The sequence below is a fragment of the Betta splendens genome, chromosome 5 (genome assembly GCF_900634795.4).
Source record: "Betta splendens chromosome 5, fBetSpl5.4, whole genome shotgun sequence".
NCBI classification, from domain to species: Eukaryota; Metazoa; Chordata; class Actinopteri; order Anabantiformes; family Osphronemidae; genus Betta; species Betta splendens.
In genome coordinates this window covers 7,042,099-7,057,342 of record NC_040885.2, presented here as the reverse complement: position 1 = coordinate 7,057,342, position 15,244 = coordinate 7,042,099, and the positions used below count along the sequence as shown (strand labels likewise).

Sequence of the window (15,244 nt, the reverse complement as noted above, 5' to 3'; positions counted from 1 at the left end):
TGTGTTCTGAGTTCTGTGGTTTTGGAGGCCCGTCAAACGCCAGTTATTATGTACTAGGTTTTTCATCTTCCATTATTATAAAATAACTACAGATGGCACCTCTGTTCTCTGTAGGCTTCCCTTATAGAAAACACACTTAGGACAGAATTGCTTGCTGTGGCCTGTGCCTGTGTGTTTGGTTTTATCCTGGTCCTATTTCATGCTTTTATTGTGAAAGTCTAAAGTAGTGCCTCTGTAATAGCACTTTTATGACTGAAATGTGTGTATTTTGTAGCCTGTTCCCAAATCTCTCTCGCAAAGAACATTTAAGAGGTTTTAAAATATTTTACATTTGTGTCAGTGTTTTAAGTGTGACCGTTCGACATCGAGAGCGCGCACGTTACGTTCACTTCTTTACGTGCTTTACGTCCCGTAGACACGCGCAATGATAGCCGGAAGCATCGATGGGAGGAAAATAAAAATCGATTAAATCCAGTGTATTTTGCGAATGTAGAGCTCACACTTAGTGTTGATTTTGCGAACGCAGGCTCGACTTTGTCCGCCTGCAACACTGCCACGGTGCTGGAGGACACGCTGGACAACAGGAAAGCGGCTGCGTTTGAGCGAAGTTGCTCGGTAGGGGTTTAGCTGACGTGTGGAGAAGTTGAGACTACCAGAGACCACATAAACAAACATAAACAAGCAGGCATCAGCTGAGCGCCCGTGCGATCCGACCGAGCGCCACGGAGGGATGTCAGGGGCGGCGAAAGTCCTCCTTTGAGCAGAAGAATGATCCGCACGGGACCGTGAATTACACCGATCCTGGCTCCATGTCAACTGTCAACACTGACACAAAGAATTTGGGGAAACAACACGAGGACGAGCCGTAGACTGTAGCAGAAAAGCCCGTGCTTCTCTCGCTGTGCGCTGTGAAGACATATCCAGGTTAGCATGAACAACTAACGGCTGTAGCGTCCACGTTTCAGCTGTAAGGACACGAGTGGGAGACGCATTTCGGTGCAGGGAGATAGAGGTAAACACTTTTTGTCAACTTTGCTTTTCCCCCACAGAGGCCCTGCCAGCTGAACTGGCCTGAGCTAACTCGGCAAGGCATCTGTCATGCTTGGGTTTGTGTCGGTCATGTTTTATGTTCACCTACAGGACTGTTATTCTATTATAATAGAATATATAATATATCTATTAATTCGGGGGTCGTTTGTTTAGGCATTTTCAGATCGGCTAATGTGAGTAAAACAGAGCGAGTAGATTGTGGGTATTCTCTGCAGGGGGGCTCTGATCATGATGTCAAATGTACTTAAAGTTCACTCCTCGGAATGTCATTGGAGCGTGTGTTGTTTCTGTCCACTTTTACTGACCTGTGGACGCCGGTGCCAGACGTGGGATAAACATGGCCCACCAGGCAACCCCTAGTTCCCAGAAGGCCCTGATGATGGAGCTGAAGTCCCTGCAGGAGCAGCCGGTGGAGGGCTTCCGCATCACTTTGGTGGAGGAGTCGGACCTCTACAACTGGGAGGTGGCGATCTTCGGCCCCCCGAACACCTTGTATCAGGGAGGCTACTTTAAGGTGGGATCAAACCTCCTAAGACCAGGTTTTGAAATCACAAATGTTTAATTGACCCACAGTGTTTAGATAATAAGTGATCATTTCAACTAAATCTTAAGTATGTAGCGCAACTGTGTTCATATTTACAATTAGCCCACAATTTAATTAGCAATGTTTTTATGTACTACCGTATTTTAGAATGTTGTGTAAATTGAATAATTAATTGTAGATGACATGGTTAATGGTGTTACTATACTGAGCTATGGTTTAATTTATTCTGTTCTATTCGAAATCTGGTGGAGTATTATAAATACCCCTACTTTAATATAATAACCTAAAATGGAATGAACTCTTATGTGATTATTAGAAAAAAATTATATTCTAACCTTTTTATCATGGGCAGGGCTGTTGCCTCTAGGTTTACTAGAAAACACAATGGTCAAGTTGTTGTAGATTGTTGCCACTGTAAATATCAAGTCAATGAATGCCTAAAACATTTATTTGACTTTTTAATCCGTAACCTGTCTCACCAGTTTGAGATTTCTGGGACCCATTCACTCCTTTTCTTTAGCATCATTTAAAAAAATATTTATTTAGAGGTTTTCCTGCTCTGTCCTTCCACTCTCCTTATTCAGCCTTCTCCCCCCTCGCTGTATGACGGCTGTACTTCAGATGGCTATTTTTAGCTGTGAGACCAATTTAAATGGCACCTCAGCTAAGAGAAAGAGTAAGGGAGAAGTACATGACAAGTCTCATCTCCTTTTCTCTCATGTTACTTATTCATCGAATGCAGCATTGTGAGAGCTGTTCAAGTTAGGGCGACTCAGATGACACCACAGCTGTCGCGCATTGATGTTGTCGGAGGCTCCTCTTGTGACTGGCTACTGCTGATTCTATTATGTTTATCATTGGGAAGTGGTATCCTTGTGTCATCTGTTGTCGGGTTTTATCAATTCTATTTTTAAAGCCTTGAATCATAAATTGGTTTTAACAATCTGTACGTCCTGTGTTAAAGCCCGGGGTCAGTTCAGAAAATCACTACACACCAAAAGACACAGACAGGAAAACAATAAGACACTAAATGTGTTGACCATAGATTTGTGGCAGCTAGTGAGTTTTATTTATTTCCAATATGTTTTATTAATTATAAACATGTACAGAAATGCACATGTTCTAGTGTAAGTTTGCGTCTGTGGTTTAAGTGTGTAGCTGTGCTGTGAGTGGAGGAACATACCATGCATAGCCATGCGTTCGGGACAGGGACAAGATGTTTTGCAATGTGTTTATACTGTAAGTCGGTGTAATAACTCACAGCAGAGCGTCATGAGACTTTTTTTTTTTTTTAATATCCCAAGGCTACAGTCGTGTAGTGACTAGTTGTGGAGCGGTGATAGTCCTATCTGAGTGGCAACAGCGCAGCGAGAGCTCGATGCTGTTACACACACCCAGTCCAACAGGACTTTCACCTAGATAACTGCGAAACACTAGAAAACATGAAAGGAGAAGAACCTAGGGTTACTCAATATTATGTCATGGTAAACTTTGTTGGGGATCGCTGATCAACATGTCAGTTGCTTCACATTGTGTTTTTTGTGTGTGCGTGTGTGTGGTTGTGTTGACATAGTTCCCTGCTGTGTACTTTTTGTTTCAACATTATAGTTTGACTTAAAGGAAGAGCAGAATCTGATTTGTACGTTTACACTGTTGATCATTAGTCATTATCATCTCTTTAAAATTAAACTTAACAGCAAGTGTAATTGTCGTTGCTGCGCTTGCTGTTCTTGTCTCACTTCAGTTTTATGGAAAACCACAAAGAAAGAATTAGAAAACATGTACCACCCAGTTTAGAGTTGTATTTGATTTTTAATAATTAATTTTATATGAAAAGTTAGTTCCTGTTTTTCTGTCTGTCTAGTATAAATGTAGCAAAGACAGTGGTTTTAACTATCAACATCTGTCTGTTCACTCAGGCTCACATCAAGTTTCCTGTCGACTACCCGTACTCTCCTCCAACCTTCCGCTTCCTCACCAAGATGTGGCATCCTAATATTTATGAGGTAAACATCCGTCATTTCCTTGAATGTAAACATTGTCATGGCTTCACAATAGATAAAGTACAGTGCCTGTCGAACTCTTTCCAGAACGGAGATGTGTGCATTTCTATCCTTCACCCTCCCGTTGACGACCCTCAGAGCGGAGAGCTGCCATCTGAAAGGTGGAACCCCACTCAGAATGTCAGGTAACCGCTGCCACACAACAGCTGCTGTTGTATGAACTCAGATCCTACATTTTATGACTTCATTATTATGACTGAATGCTGGTTCATAATACGTTGTGTATCCTCTATTTTAGAAATGGTATGTATAACAACAAACACTACTGCTGAGTAGCTTTCTGATTTTTTTATTTATTTTTTTTTAGCTTGTCAGCAATTTACATTTTTCTCCAGGAGCTGAAAGTGCTGAGTCTGTGTTTGAAAACCTGAGCGGCCGGGGTGCAGCCAGTACAGTAACTGAGCTGAAGGGGAGAAAGAGCGGAGGTAGCGCCTCTGTCTCTGCAGGGGTGGCGCTCACCTAAAAGCTTTCTCATTCACCGGGATGTGATGCTGAAATGTGCTCCCCGTTGCTGTGTCACACATAGGACCATCCTGCTCAGCGTCATCTCTCTTCTGAATGAGCCCAACACCTTCTCTCCAGCCAATGTGGACGCCTCCGTCATGTTTCGCAAATGGAGGGACAGCAAAGGAAAGGATAAAGAGTATGCAGAGATTATTAGGTAATACACACCATGAGTACTTGCAGAGGATATACCGCACACCGACTATGCAGCTACTTAAAGTAGCCAGAAACACAGCACAGATTTGGTTCTTTTTGCCTCGCAGGAAGCAGGTGTCGTCTACGGCAGCGGAGGCCGACCGCGACGGCGTCAAGGTTCCCACCACGCTGGCGGAGTACTGCGTCCAGACCCGAGTTCCCTCGCAGGACAGCAGTTCGGACCTCCTCTACGACGACCTCTACGACGACGACATGGAGGAGGACGACGAGGAGGACGACGAGAGCGAGATGGAGTCCGTGGGTGAAGCGGGGGGGTTCAGCGCCGTGGAGGACGGCGAGCTGTCCTCCAGACGCTATGACAACCAGGACGACTCCGGCAACGAGGATTCATGATGATCTGGACGAGGCCGCCTTCCTGCCGACTCGCCCACCAACCTCCTTCGATGTGTGTGCGTTACAACTGCGTGTGCGTGCCTGTGCGTGTCTGTGTGTATGCGCGTACCGTGGGGTCAAAAGTCTACTGCCAAAAGAACTCTTCATGGTTTGTTAAAACTAAAAGCAGCAGCACCGTCGCGCGTCTTTTTAGCGGAAGCGTGTTGTTCCTGTCCTCAGTGAAGTTGGATCGTGTGTTTTCACCGTTTGCCTTAATTCCAGCTTGCACTCTGTGTGGCGTGCGGTCTTTGCAGAGCTTCAGAATCGTCGGCGCCGCTTGAGAGTGACTGGTTCTGATGTCCTGTGAGACGCGACCCTCCTCCTCACCCTCAGAACATGCGACAGGCTTCGCGTAGTAGAGCAGTATTAACGTGCAGTCACTGAGGCAAAACATCCTCACACCTAGTTTCAGGTCTCATGTTGTTTCTGTCGTGCGCTGTACCTTGTTTGGAAGCAGCTGTGAGTTGCACAGTTTTCATTTGTAATCGGAGGTTCTAACGGAGACGTGCCAGTGTTGTTCCATCCCTGCTCAGTCAATAGACAAAGGTTTTGTGACTATGTGGCTTCGGCTTTGCATCTTGGATGCAGAAGCAGTTCTGTTTTATTCATTTGTTGGCTTTACACCATGGTGCCATCTTTACGTCTGTACATAAATGTATATGAAATTGAGCCCACGAAGTTTGCTTGTGGTATGTTTATTATTGAGGTCATTGCGGTTGGTCGAGAGCCACATGTTTTGCAATTTCTATATGCCGTATTTCAAGCTGTGTCAGGGATCAGACGTCTCTTCAAGTCCTGCCACAGATATTGAGGACTTGTAGAGGGATGGTTTGTCCCATTCTAGTGTCCTAGCTGTGAACCTAACTCCTGATATCATACCTTTCCTTCTAGTGTGACGTTCTCCATGTCACGCCCCCATAAAGCTTGGACGGTCGCAGAACGCGGGCAACAGTTGCGTTCCTCACAGTGTCTCCCTCAGATTAGTTATCGTTGTGTTGGAGGCCTTTCCCACTAGTCCCCTTGTTGTCTGGTCACTCACAGTTTGTCAGAATGTGCCATATTCCTGCGATTTCTTCATGTTGATGATTTCTGATGTCACAATCTCTGGCACCTCTACTTTTCAATTACCTCCTCCCTGGGTTGCTTGGGATGTTCTTTTGTGATCGTGGTTTAATTTGGTGGTAGCCAGGAATACTGATTAAGCAGGGACTCATCTAGTCACAGGCGTCTTTGCACTGGAATGACTTAAGATGCATTTACTGCACTCAGGTGATTCCTGTTTCACTCATTTTTGGGGAATTATAACGCTGAGTCATTTTCAAGAGGGTGAATATTTATGCAAACACTTGTTTCCCCTCAGATTTTATTGACATGACTTTACTTTGGCGGGTGTTTTGTCATAATCTCCACTGATTTGTGTCAACTAAAGGGTGAAACCTTTTATTGGCGTGGTAATGCTGGACACGTGACTCCAGCACATACGGTGACCTCCAAAATGAACAACCCTTTTGACAGCTTAAATTATGAACTGAGAACCTAAAAATAGATTTCTATTTCTTTGACCAGAGCGTATGTATTGGCCAAATTCCATTAGTCCTAACATGTTTTGCACATGGAAAGAGCAAACTGAAAACAGGCGGTCTTTGAGGAGGTCTCTTGAAGCCCACTGTAGCAGACTGGCTCTTCACCTGCCTGGTCCTTGTCATGTGTATGGCTTTGCGTTCAGATATTGACTCCGTTCACTGCATCTTCGCTCGTTGATGGTGTATTTCAGAGTTGTGCCCTTCCTCGCCCGTCCCCTGCATTTTCTGGGACGTCTCGGACTGAACAGAATCCCTGCTGTGCTGCTCGTTATCCGGGCCCAGCGTGTCTCGTCGCTGTCAGAGGACCTCTGTGCTTCTCACGCCCGTCTGTCTGACTTGAGCGCCGTCATCAGCAGATTCGCCTTTGTTTTCCTCGGATTCACCTTCAGTCCGAAGCAGCGCCGCTTGTCTGCAGGTGACCAAGGTTCTGACCCATTCACAGTCGCCTCCTGCACCTCTCTCTGCCTCTCAAACCTCAGGGCCTCAGTAGACGTTCACTGAATCGGGAAAAAAATGAAATTTAATACACAAACTGCTCCTCACCTCCATTTTTTTATCTCTCTGCGTCTCCGGGTGTTGTTGGAAGCGAGAGAGTGAACTAAATGTCTCCAATTCCACAACCAGTGTGTTTACACAAGTGTGAGTGTTGCTGGTAGTTTAGTTCGTCGTTTTCCTCCCGTTAGGCTCTAAATCTAGATAGATGTGAAAATGTTTTGCGCTGTGACTACAGTTTCTGCTCAGATGCAACATGACATGAATATTCGGCTGTTGTTATTTCGCAGCGAGTTTATGGACGGGGCAAAGACATGCAGATTAGACGAACATCTACATTTGAATGAATGTGACAGCGATTGATATGTATGTGTGTGTGTGTGTGTTTGTGTGTTTGTGTATTTACATTTACTATTCATCTGTTGACACTGTCAGGGTTTTCTTGTTCTTGTCTTGTGGAATCAGTACAGGTCACATGGGTGACTTCACCCTAATGACCTTTTGGACTTAGTCCAGTTGAGAAAACATTGAGTGTGCTTGCGTTGTGTTCTAGTACACGTCTGGGTGGCCTGAACTGCTATGGATTTTATTGATAAAAAAAAAAACACCCTCTGATGATTGAACTTTTGAACACACTCAACAGCATAATATGACTAATACTGCTTGCACGACATCAAGTAAATTACACATTTGAACTGTCAAAAACTGTGTTTTGGCTGTGGATGTGAATCTGCTGCTCTGTTGAACACGGTGGAGCACACCTTTGATTCTAATGGATGGATTTTGCCAAGGAAATCAAGTGCACCGCTGCTACTGCTCATTCAAAAGACTGTGTTGCATTGAATGCATGTAGTAGATTTAACGCCAAAGGAGTGAACCATCCTCTCCCAGGTCTCACAAACTGGATTCTGTTAAGAACCGAGAGGGTAAATCCACTCCTGGACTGGATCTGAAGTGGTTGTGAATCTAAGACTCAACTGGAAGCGGATAGATTTCAAAGATTGTAAACTCTTCCTGATGTGGTGTCCAGGTTTTTCCATTCCTCCGCCTATACAGACATGAATTAACAGTTTTATGTGTGCCTGCCCATGGAATAGTTCGACATTCGGGGAAATGCACTGATTTGCTACTTGTCGAGGCTTTAATCAGTAAAACATGATTGTCTTATTATGAGGCTAAGGCCAGCAGCTGGTTAGTTTGGATAACATACACTATTCTAGAATTGAAATGTGAAGCTGCAGGCTTAGCGAAGCACAAAGGGAACAGTCCACATCCACCAACATCAGCTTTTTAAACAAATACATCTGAGTAGAATGGTGATGTAAAAATGACAGGTTGTGCACCCACCAGGGAATACGTTCCCAGTGGCTGTGCAAAGCTAAGCTTCATGTTGAACCGACACGCACGAGGGTGGTATCAACCTTCACACCCAACTTTAGGCAAACTACTAAATTATCCAACTTTGCCTTATCATCATAAATTTAACAATCTGAACCTGTGGAATAGTTTTTTTTAGGCAAAGTCTAGATGTAGATTCAACTTTATGACCAATAAGCTTTATTCAAAATTAGAATCCGCCACTTGTTTTTGGAAAAGAACCACAGACTTTAGGATGTTATTCCATACACATTGTTATGTACAAATAACTAAATGGAAGCATTTAGTTCATTTAATCTTTGTGTGTAAGCATGTGTGTGCACTAGCGTGTGTTCTTTTTTAAGTGTGGGTCAATTCTGCGACATCCTCCTGAAGCCTTCACACACTTTATAGACTGAACAGTCCAAATGCTCCCACACGTGTGTCCACATCTGTTGAGGTTAATGTTGTCCTTGTGGTTTTGTTTGATTTAGTTTCATTTATTTCCCCTCATCATTTTGTATTTGTGAGGATGCACATCACAGATAAAGTTTCTATTTGTTTGTATTGTTGGGTTTGTTCGCCAGGTAGTTTTGGCATCTGCTGTCACAGAAAACAGAACACAACAAGCTGGTTGATGGAATAAAACATAGTGATATGCACATGGAGCCATGTATGGTAGTTATTGTGGATAAGTTGGAAAGTCATTCAAAATAAAACAGTATGTCATTAAAACCTGCTGAAGGGTTTTCACTGCATTTTGAAATGTCACGGGTCTCTTCATGTTTTCTGAGTTCGTAGTGTTTTTTGGCACACTACTAATCAATTATTATTAATATAATAACATACAATATTTACAAAAAGCATAGTGTGAACAAGTTTACATGTAAAATATCTTCCTGCAACATATGTTTTTTTTTACTGTAAACTCTTGCTTTGGATAATTCATACACCTCAAAGTAAACTGTCAGGTCCAGTCCTATATGTTTTGAGTTGGAGGAGACAAACATGCCGCTGCATGTAAAATATACAACGGTGGTACAGTAGGAAAGTAGATCTTTTTAAAATTGTTGTAGAACCTGGACATGACCCAGAATTTATACATTATTATTATTATAATTATTTCGAACACTAAAAGGATAGAGATGATACAGTAGATTATGTCCCTACCTAACAACGAGATGACAGAAACTTCTCTGGCTTCACATCTACAGTTAATAGAAAAAGAAACTGTCAGTATTTCAGCCACAACAATATTAATCTACTGTCTGATTAGTCAAATGACAAAGTTCATTGCAGGTCCACGTATGCTGCTGCCTCTGGTTCCTGTTTTACTTTTTGAGATAAAGAGACACATTTGTTAATTGTTCATTTCATCATTTTAGTAAAAACTATTAATGAATGAAGGATCAAAGTAGTAGTTTGGCGCTGCCTGTGACACAGTTTTCACTGTTTGCTTAAAATACATTGAGAATTATCTTTTTGCTTAGACTGTCAGCAGAAGAACAGAATGTGTACAGAATGCAGATTCTGGTCCTTTCAGGTGCTCACTTTTCTTTTCAAGACAAACCTAGTTTAACCCATCAACAGAACACAGCAAAATGAATTACACCTTGTGATTCCAGGGGTACGCGCTATCTTTTTTAAATTTTTATAATTAAAGTTCAGGATAATCCAGGTATTAAAGATAGCACGGTTGCAGCTTCAATTTTCTACCTTCTTGAAACAACATCTCATCCTTTACTACACGTTACAGTGATATGGAATTTAAGGTAAGGTTATCAAATGTACCGCATTATGAAAAAACGTGTTTCTGGCCCCACCATGTGGTGGCACCTACTGTTGACAGTGTTTGCAGCTAATAATCTTTAAATTTAGAGCATTAATTAATTTACAGACCTAGATGTTTGTATTTACAGTATATTGTGTCATTTACAATATCACCATTTAAAGTATATTTGCTTCTTCTGACTTGGTGTAAGAGATGCGCTCCCTACTTCTCCAGACTCCAGTGCTCCACTCTGTTTTACTTTTTTATTTCTATAAAACAATTATGTATTTGATCTTGTTACCCGCTTCTGAGATTAGGTGTGTATGATAAGTGAGTAATTTCCTCCCTGAAGGTAGAGAATCTATATAAGGTTCTCTTTCTGCAGAGTAAAAATCTAATAAATATTAACAGTAAAAGCAGAGAGTTAAAAATTAATTAATTACATTAATTAATACTTTCACATTGGACGTCAAGGCCAACAGTGAATTATTTATCTCCTTTAATCATTACCCCTGTAGAGTTTAAAATTTCTAACATCACTGTTTGTCCTGTAGGTGTCTGTGCGCTGCTCTCAATGTCTCCTGCAAGTCTTTGTACTGGGCCAGAGCACAGGCCTCGTCCAACTTGGCCCAGCGGTAGTCCTGATGCTCGTCTGACAAAGTTACTGCTATCGCTGGATCTCTCAGCTCGGCCAGCCAGTACAGCACCTCCTTGGGTTTGCCTTGCACTTCATAGTGCAGCTCCTGAATAAAACCATCAACAACCTGAAGGTCTTCAGCTCCCAGCCCGGCCTCCTCCTTGGTCTCCCTTAAAGCTGTGGTGAGGTCGTCCTCACCTGGATCCACATGACCTGTTAGTATTTGGGGTAACAGGTAAATGTGTAACAATGGTTACTTAAAAGTGCATAAAAATCACATAAATAAGTGTATGCCTTGTTTTTGAGCTTGTAAACACCTTTGGGAGGAGTCCAGTGATGTTTCCCATAAGACGTCTGCAGGAGGAGGTACTCTATGCTATCTAGTGAGGGAATCCGGCTGGCTAAACGTCGAAACACTATGAATCCACAAGCTCGAAGTGCCATCTCCCTGTGTATCAAATACAAACACATTTTATTATGATGTTTAGATCATAACTTTTCAAGATTTTGAGTACATTCAAAAATGTTCTGCATGATGTCTTTTGTCAGATAATGAAAAGCAATTTAAGATCAACTCTATGACAATTAGTCAAATATTTACCTTTAAATCTATAACTTTCTTCATGATTCCTTTACTGTATTAGTGAATCATAATCTGGGAGCATCAAACTAAGATTTTAAATGAAAGCAGATTAAGGAAACGAGATTAAAATTCATCATATTATAATTAATGTTCATTATATTCCTGGACGTAGCGTTTTTATATTGGATCTTACTTAATTATGTACAGTGTACCACGTAAAGCATGTGTTAATGTGTGGTAATCTTGTGTTAACCATGTTAACTAACGTAGCGTTTATGCTCAATACACAACACCAATGCACTAATTAACGTGTTGTTTGCCACTCTTTATACACATATTGACAGATTCTTAGCTACCTGCAAGTAACTTACGGTCTATTTACTGTCACCGGCTCTGAGCGTCTGGGAGCACAGGGGTTGGGTTCAGTTCAGTTCAGTTCCGCAGTGCACGGACTAAAGACTCCGGCTGTGAACTGTAGGCTGATGAAAACAGTTCCGCTTTTTAGACAAGTAGCAGATGTGACGGAAGTAACAGCGAAGCAACGTTCTTTAGAAACCTAAAACGTTCAAAATAACAACCACTTTCAGAAGCTTATCAGTGACAGTGGTGTTAAAAAATGTCATTTTTAAATTACTTGTCTGTAAATATTCTACAAAAACATTTATTTTTACTTATAAATGAAGCTTAATAAAATAATAAACAGCTGCTCTCCAGTAAGTAACTACACGACAACATAAGCATAAAATCAACGGGTTACTTACTGTAAAACAAATGAAAATATTTACATAGTAATACAATAGTAAACAATACAAAATTGAATTCTATCTATAGATTTGGTAAAGTCTAAATTGGTCAAAACAGGTAAAAGCTTATTTTATAAAGAAATGTGTGTACTCATTGGGTAGTTATTAATTATTGGTTGATTATATTTTCTACTAATAATGTTATTTTTTTCTTTCACGTCTCTAAGTGGAATAGAGTTAAATGTTCCTCAAACCTGTACTTGAATGCAGTACTTAGTTACGTGCTACACCAATGGTTAATTTGAATGAAACAGGTCTGGCTCTTACTTCGGTTTTCTAAAGACAAAAGTAATTTTAACTTCTCATGTCAAATATTTGTACTCATGTATTGCAGTTACATGGTGACAACACTTAACAGCACAGTGGTTATAACACAATCGAGCCACAGGGGTTGCAAGCCAGCGACTTCTGTGAGAGGGTTGCAGGGTCAGGAAGGGCATCCGGCGTAAAACTTGCCAAAAACAAATATGCCAATCAACCATAAAGCTGGGAAAAGCATGATTCGCGGTGACGACCCCCGATGGGAGAAGCTGAAAGAGAAGTAGTAGTAGTAGTACACAGTGGTTGTGGCTTTGGTTTCAGGGTCACCAGGTAACTGTTTTATATATGAAGAAAATATACACACTCAAATGCAGATTTTACTCTGTATGTAGATATTTAATTAAACCTTGGTATACATATATATATATATTTCTTGGCAACAATATAGCCTCTGTGCCTGTGGGAGCCAGATAAGAAATGCACCGAGTGATAGGACCAACTGAAGACAGCTTGGGTCTGATGATTACAGAGTCAGGACCACATCCCAACTCTACACTGAGCTGTCTGGGGTTCAGTGAGTTTAATTGCTCATATTGACGGAGGAGACGTCGCTGCTGATATTAAAGGTAAATTCTTTCCCTCAAAGCCAGTAATATTAAGGGAAGAGGAGACAGACGGACGCACCGAGACACTGCATAAACAAAATGTACTATTAGAGGCAGCGTTCAAATTTAGCCTGTATCCTTTAGGGCTCAGTTAAATAAAAAGTGTTGCTTTCCTGACATAAATAATGATTTTTCTGTCCTGTGGCTCCTTCCTTCACATCACGTAACTGTCTGTGGTTTAGCCTGGGGCTTCAGGACATGTGACTTTTGCTACTACTACTACTGTGCTTACTCAGCCTGCACTGAAGAGCTCATTACTCCACTCTGCTGTGCATGACTCACACACTTGGTTAGCCAGCATTTAGATATTTTTTGGTGAGATGTTACGTTGATGGTGAAGGACTGAGCCGTTTGTTGAGTGATTATTCTGTAAAGAGCAGATCATTGATCATATTTTACAGTGTTTGGCGTAGTAGAGCTGATCACTGTCCAAACATCTCCTAGCTTGGAGCTGAATGTTGTGGAAACTAAACGTATTAATACTAAGTTTCACTTTACCTACGAATCAGCGAGTCCCAACATGGAGGATGAGGAGCAGTCGACAGGGACGACTCATTTCGTGGGGAAGAGGGAGGAACTGATTGAAGCAAAGCGCTCACTCAGAACGGTGGAGGGTCGGGACATACTGATCATCCACAATCAAGGCGTCTTTCATGCTATGGACGCTTACTGTTATCGTGAGTGCTGCTTTATTATAGGCAACAAAATCAATAACCCACCGCACCTAGTGAACCATCTAAAGTTGCTCCTATGATAAAAATCCTGTCTGGGACTTTTAACTTAATTTGTTATCCATTTTAGCACACGTTGCATTTGACGTGTGTCCACTCAGCAAGATATTAGTGCGCTGTGACCCCCTTGCTTATTCTGCAATACACTGATCATCCACCTTCTTCTTTACAGATGCTGGGAGATCACTGCAGGAGGGAGACATTGAGGTGAGGTTTGATTTAAGACAAAGTACTCAACACTGACCGGCTTGTTTTTCAGTTATCTCTGTCTGATCGTCTGGATCAGGTGTGAAGCTGAAAGAAGAAGTACTCAGGAACAGTGAGGATAATCAGGGCGGTGTTACTTGAGCTAATTCATAAGACCATTCATAATGATGCAAATTGGGTGTGGACTCCAATGGGTTAATTCAGAGTGTTTTTTTATCCCAAAGGCAGAAGAAAGAAACCAACTTAACATCAACTTAATGTAGACCTACGATTTTTAATTATTTTTAACACAAATAATGAATTTGCCAAATGCTCTCAGTCCACCATAAGGTTGCTAATCTGCTTTCTTCTCACACACACAGGATATTAATGGCAAGATGTGCATAATTTGTCCAAAACACAAGTACAAGATCGCCCTAGCCGACGGGGAGGGACTGTACAAGGCCACCGACCCCAGGGAAGCGCCGCCTGTGGCCAGATGGTACTCGAAGGGCGTAAAGCAGCGAACCCACACTGTCACAGAGACCAACGGAGACGTTTATGTGAAACTCTCTGAGGAGGAGTGCTATATTGACTCCGACTACTTCCAGGGAGAGAAGGGGAAGTTGGAAAGAGAGAAAAACGAGCAGGACTCATCTTGATGGTAGATGGATACGGATGGCTAGTTATTTACAAATAAGAATGTCCTCCTACAAGTATTTGCATGTTGTATGGACTTCTCTATTTAACCTAATAAACATTTATTATGAATGAATTTTGATTTATGATTCTCTTTTCCTAAAGTGGGCAGCGTGGCATGCACACTCACATGGGTGCATTTTAATTTTCTTTATGTTTTATGCATATGCCCATTTAATCGATAAGATTAGGAGGTTTGTACAGATCAATCAAGGCCCTAAAGTGGAAAATTATAAAACAGGTTTGAATTCTTAAACCATCGGAAGTTAGTGATCAGGACAATCTGTCACACTCAGATTATTTTTTGATTCTGGACTCAAACCATCGCTCTGCTCCACAAGCACAAATGCCGTGAGCTGATAATGCAAAAGCTACAGGGGCATGATGATGCTCCTCTGTGCATGAATGATGCTGGCCCACGGCCAGCTCACACACACACACAGCGCAGCGAGAGCCGCGGCCTGTGTGACGCTCCGAATCCAGTCAAGACATGCACAGGCCACAGGTTACACGAGCGATGGGACCGGCCCAGATATTAAACTGGGATTCTGTAGTCGGGTTGTGAATGTTGATGGGGTGCAGGTACGGGCGGCTGTAGGTCAGTGTGTGGACTGCAAACACCTTATCACAGCGTGCGTTATAATAGGATTAACAGCGTGTCTTTAGTGCTGCAGAGTATTTAAAACCAGGGCTCTCTGCTGTTTTACGTGCTACATTATTCATTGTGC

The 15,244-nt window shown here is 42.0% G+C and overlaps 3 protein-coding genes across 6 annotated transcripts; 2 read left to right on the top strand and 1 right to left on the bottom strand.

The window, feature by feature from the left end:
* The first annotated feature begins 400 nt into the window (after positions 1 to 400).
* Positions 401 to 8,938, top strand: ube2r2 (ubiquitin-conjugating enzyme E2R 2). 2 transcript variants are annotated; one of them, XM_029152176.3, is made up of 6 exons: positions 401 to 924; positions 1,375 to 1,564; positions 3,514 to 3,600; positions 3,685 to 3,782; positions 4,184 to 4,318; positions 4,425 to 8,938. In XM_029152176.3, the coding sequence occupies exons 2-6, from the start codon at positions 1,388 to 1,390 to the stop codon at positions 4,708 to 4,710; spliced, it is 783 nt and encodes a 260-aa protein (XP_029008009.1). In that variant the 5' UTR covers positions 401 to 924; positions 1,375 to 1,387; the 3' UTR covers positions 4,711 to 8,938. The 2 variants fall into 2 exon arrangements, with proteins under 2 accessions (XP_029008009.1, XP_029008008.1); XM_029152175.3 differs by having other exon boundaries at positions 402 to 1,012.
* A 1,494-nt stretch (positions 8,939 to 10,432) lies between these two features.
* On the bottom strand, positions 10,433 to 11,705 carry nudt2 (nudix (nucleoside diphosphate linked moiety X)-type motif 2). 3 transcript variants are annotated; one of them, XM_041070873.2, is made up of 4 exons: positions 11,543 to 11,622; positions 11,190 to 11,257; positions 10,906 to 11,036; positions 10,433 to 10,801 (listed from the first exon to the last, which is right to left on the bottom strand). In XM_041070873.2, the coding sequence occupies exons 3-4, from the start codon at positions 11,030 to 11,032 to the stop codon at positions 10,488 to 10,490; spliced, it is 441 nt and encodes a 146-aa protein (XP_040926807.1). In that variant the 5' UTR covers positions 11,033 to 11,036; positions 11,190 to 11,257; positions 11,543 to 11,622; the 3' UTR covers positions 10,433 to 10,487. The 3 variants fall into 3 exon arrangements, with proteins under 3 accessions (XP_040926807.1, XP_029008011.1, XP_029008012.1); XM_029152178.3 differs by lacking the exon at positions 11,190 to 11,257 and having other exon boundaries at positions 11,543 to 11,705; XM_029152179.3 differs by lacking the exon at positions 11,190 to 11,257 and having other exon boundaries at positions 11,528 to 11,618.
* Positions 11,706 to 12,701: 996 nt separating this feature from the next.
* On the top strand, positions 12,702 to 14,592 carry rfesd (Rieske (Fe-S) domain containing). Its single transcript, XM_029152177.3, has 4 exons — positions 12,702 to 12,861; positions 13,410 to 13,577; positions 13,804 to 13,838; positions 14,201 to 14,592. The coding sequence occupies exons 2-4, from the start codon at positions 13,421 to 13,423 to the stop codon at positions 14,477 to 14,479; spliced, it is 471 nt and encodes a 156-aa protein (XP_029008010.1). The 5' UTR covers positions 12,702 to 12,861; positions 13,410 to 13,420; the 3' UTR covers positions 14,480 to 14,592.
* Positions 14,593 to 15,244: the final 652 nt, after the last annotated feature.

Excerpts from the sequence above, each read along its gene's own strand:
- ube2r2 (XM_029152176.3), top strand. The coding sequence starts at position 1,388 with ATGGCCCACCAGGCAACCCCTAGTTCCCAGAAGGCCCTGATGATGGAG. Across the intron at positions 1,565-3,513 it reads ATCAGGGAGGCTACTTTAAG|GCTCACATCAAGTTTCCTGT; the intron begins GTGGGATCAAAC and ends CTGTTCACTCAG. Across the intron at positions 4,319-4,424 it reads GAGTATGCAGAGATTATTAG|GAAGCAGGTGTCGTCTACGG; the intron begins GTAATACACACC and ends TTTGCCTCGCAG.
- nudt2 (XM_029152178.3), bottom strand. The coding sequence starts at position 11,032 with ATGGCACTTCGAGCTTGTGGATTCATAGTGTTTCGACGTTTAGCCAGC. Across the intron at positions 10,802-10,905 it reads TCACTGGACTCCTCCCAAAG|GTCATGTGGATCCAGGTGAG; the intron begins GTGTTTACAAGC and ends AAATACTAACAG.
- rfesd (XM_029152177.3), top strand. The coding sequence starts at position 13,421 with ATGGAGGATGAGGAGCAGTCGACAGGGACGACTCATTTCGTGGGGAAG. Across the intron at positions 13,578-13,803 it reads TATGGACGCTTACTGTTATC|ATGCTGGGAGATCACTGCAG; the intron begins GTGAGTGCTGCT and ends TCTTCTTTACAG. Across the intron at positions 13,839-14,200 it reads TGCAGGAGGGAGACATTGAG|GATATTAATGGCAAGATGTG; the intron begins GTGAGGTTTGAT and ends TCACACACACAG.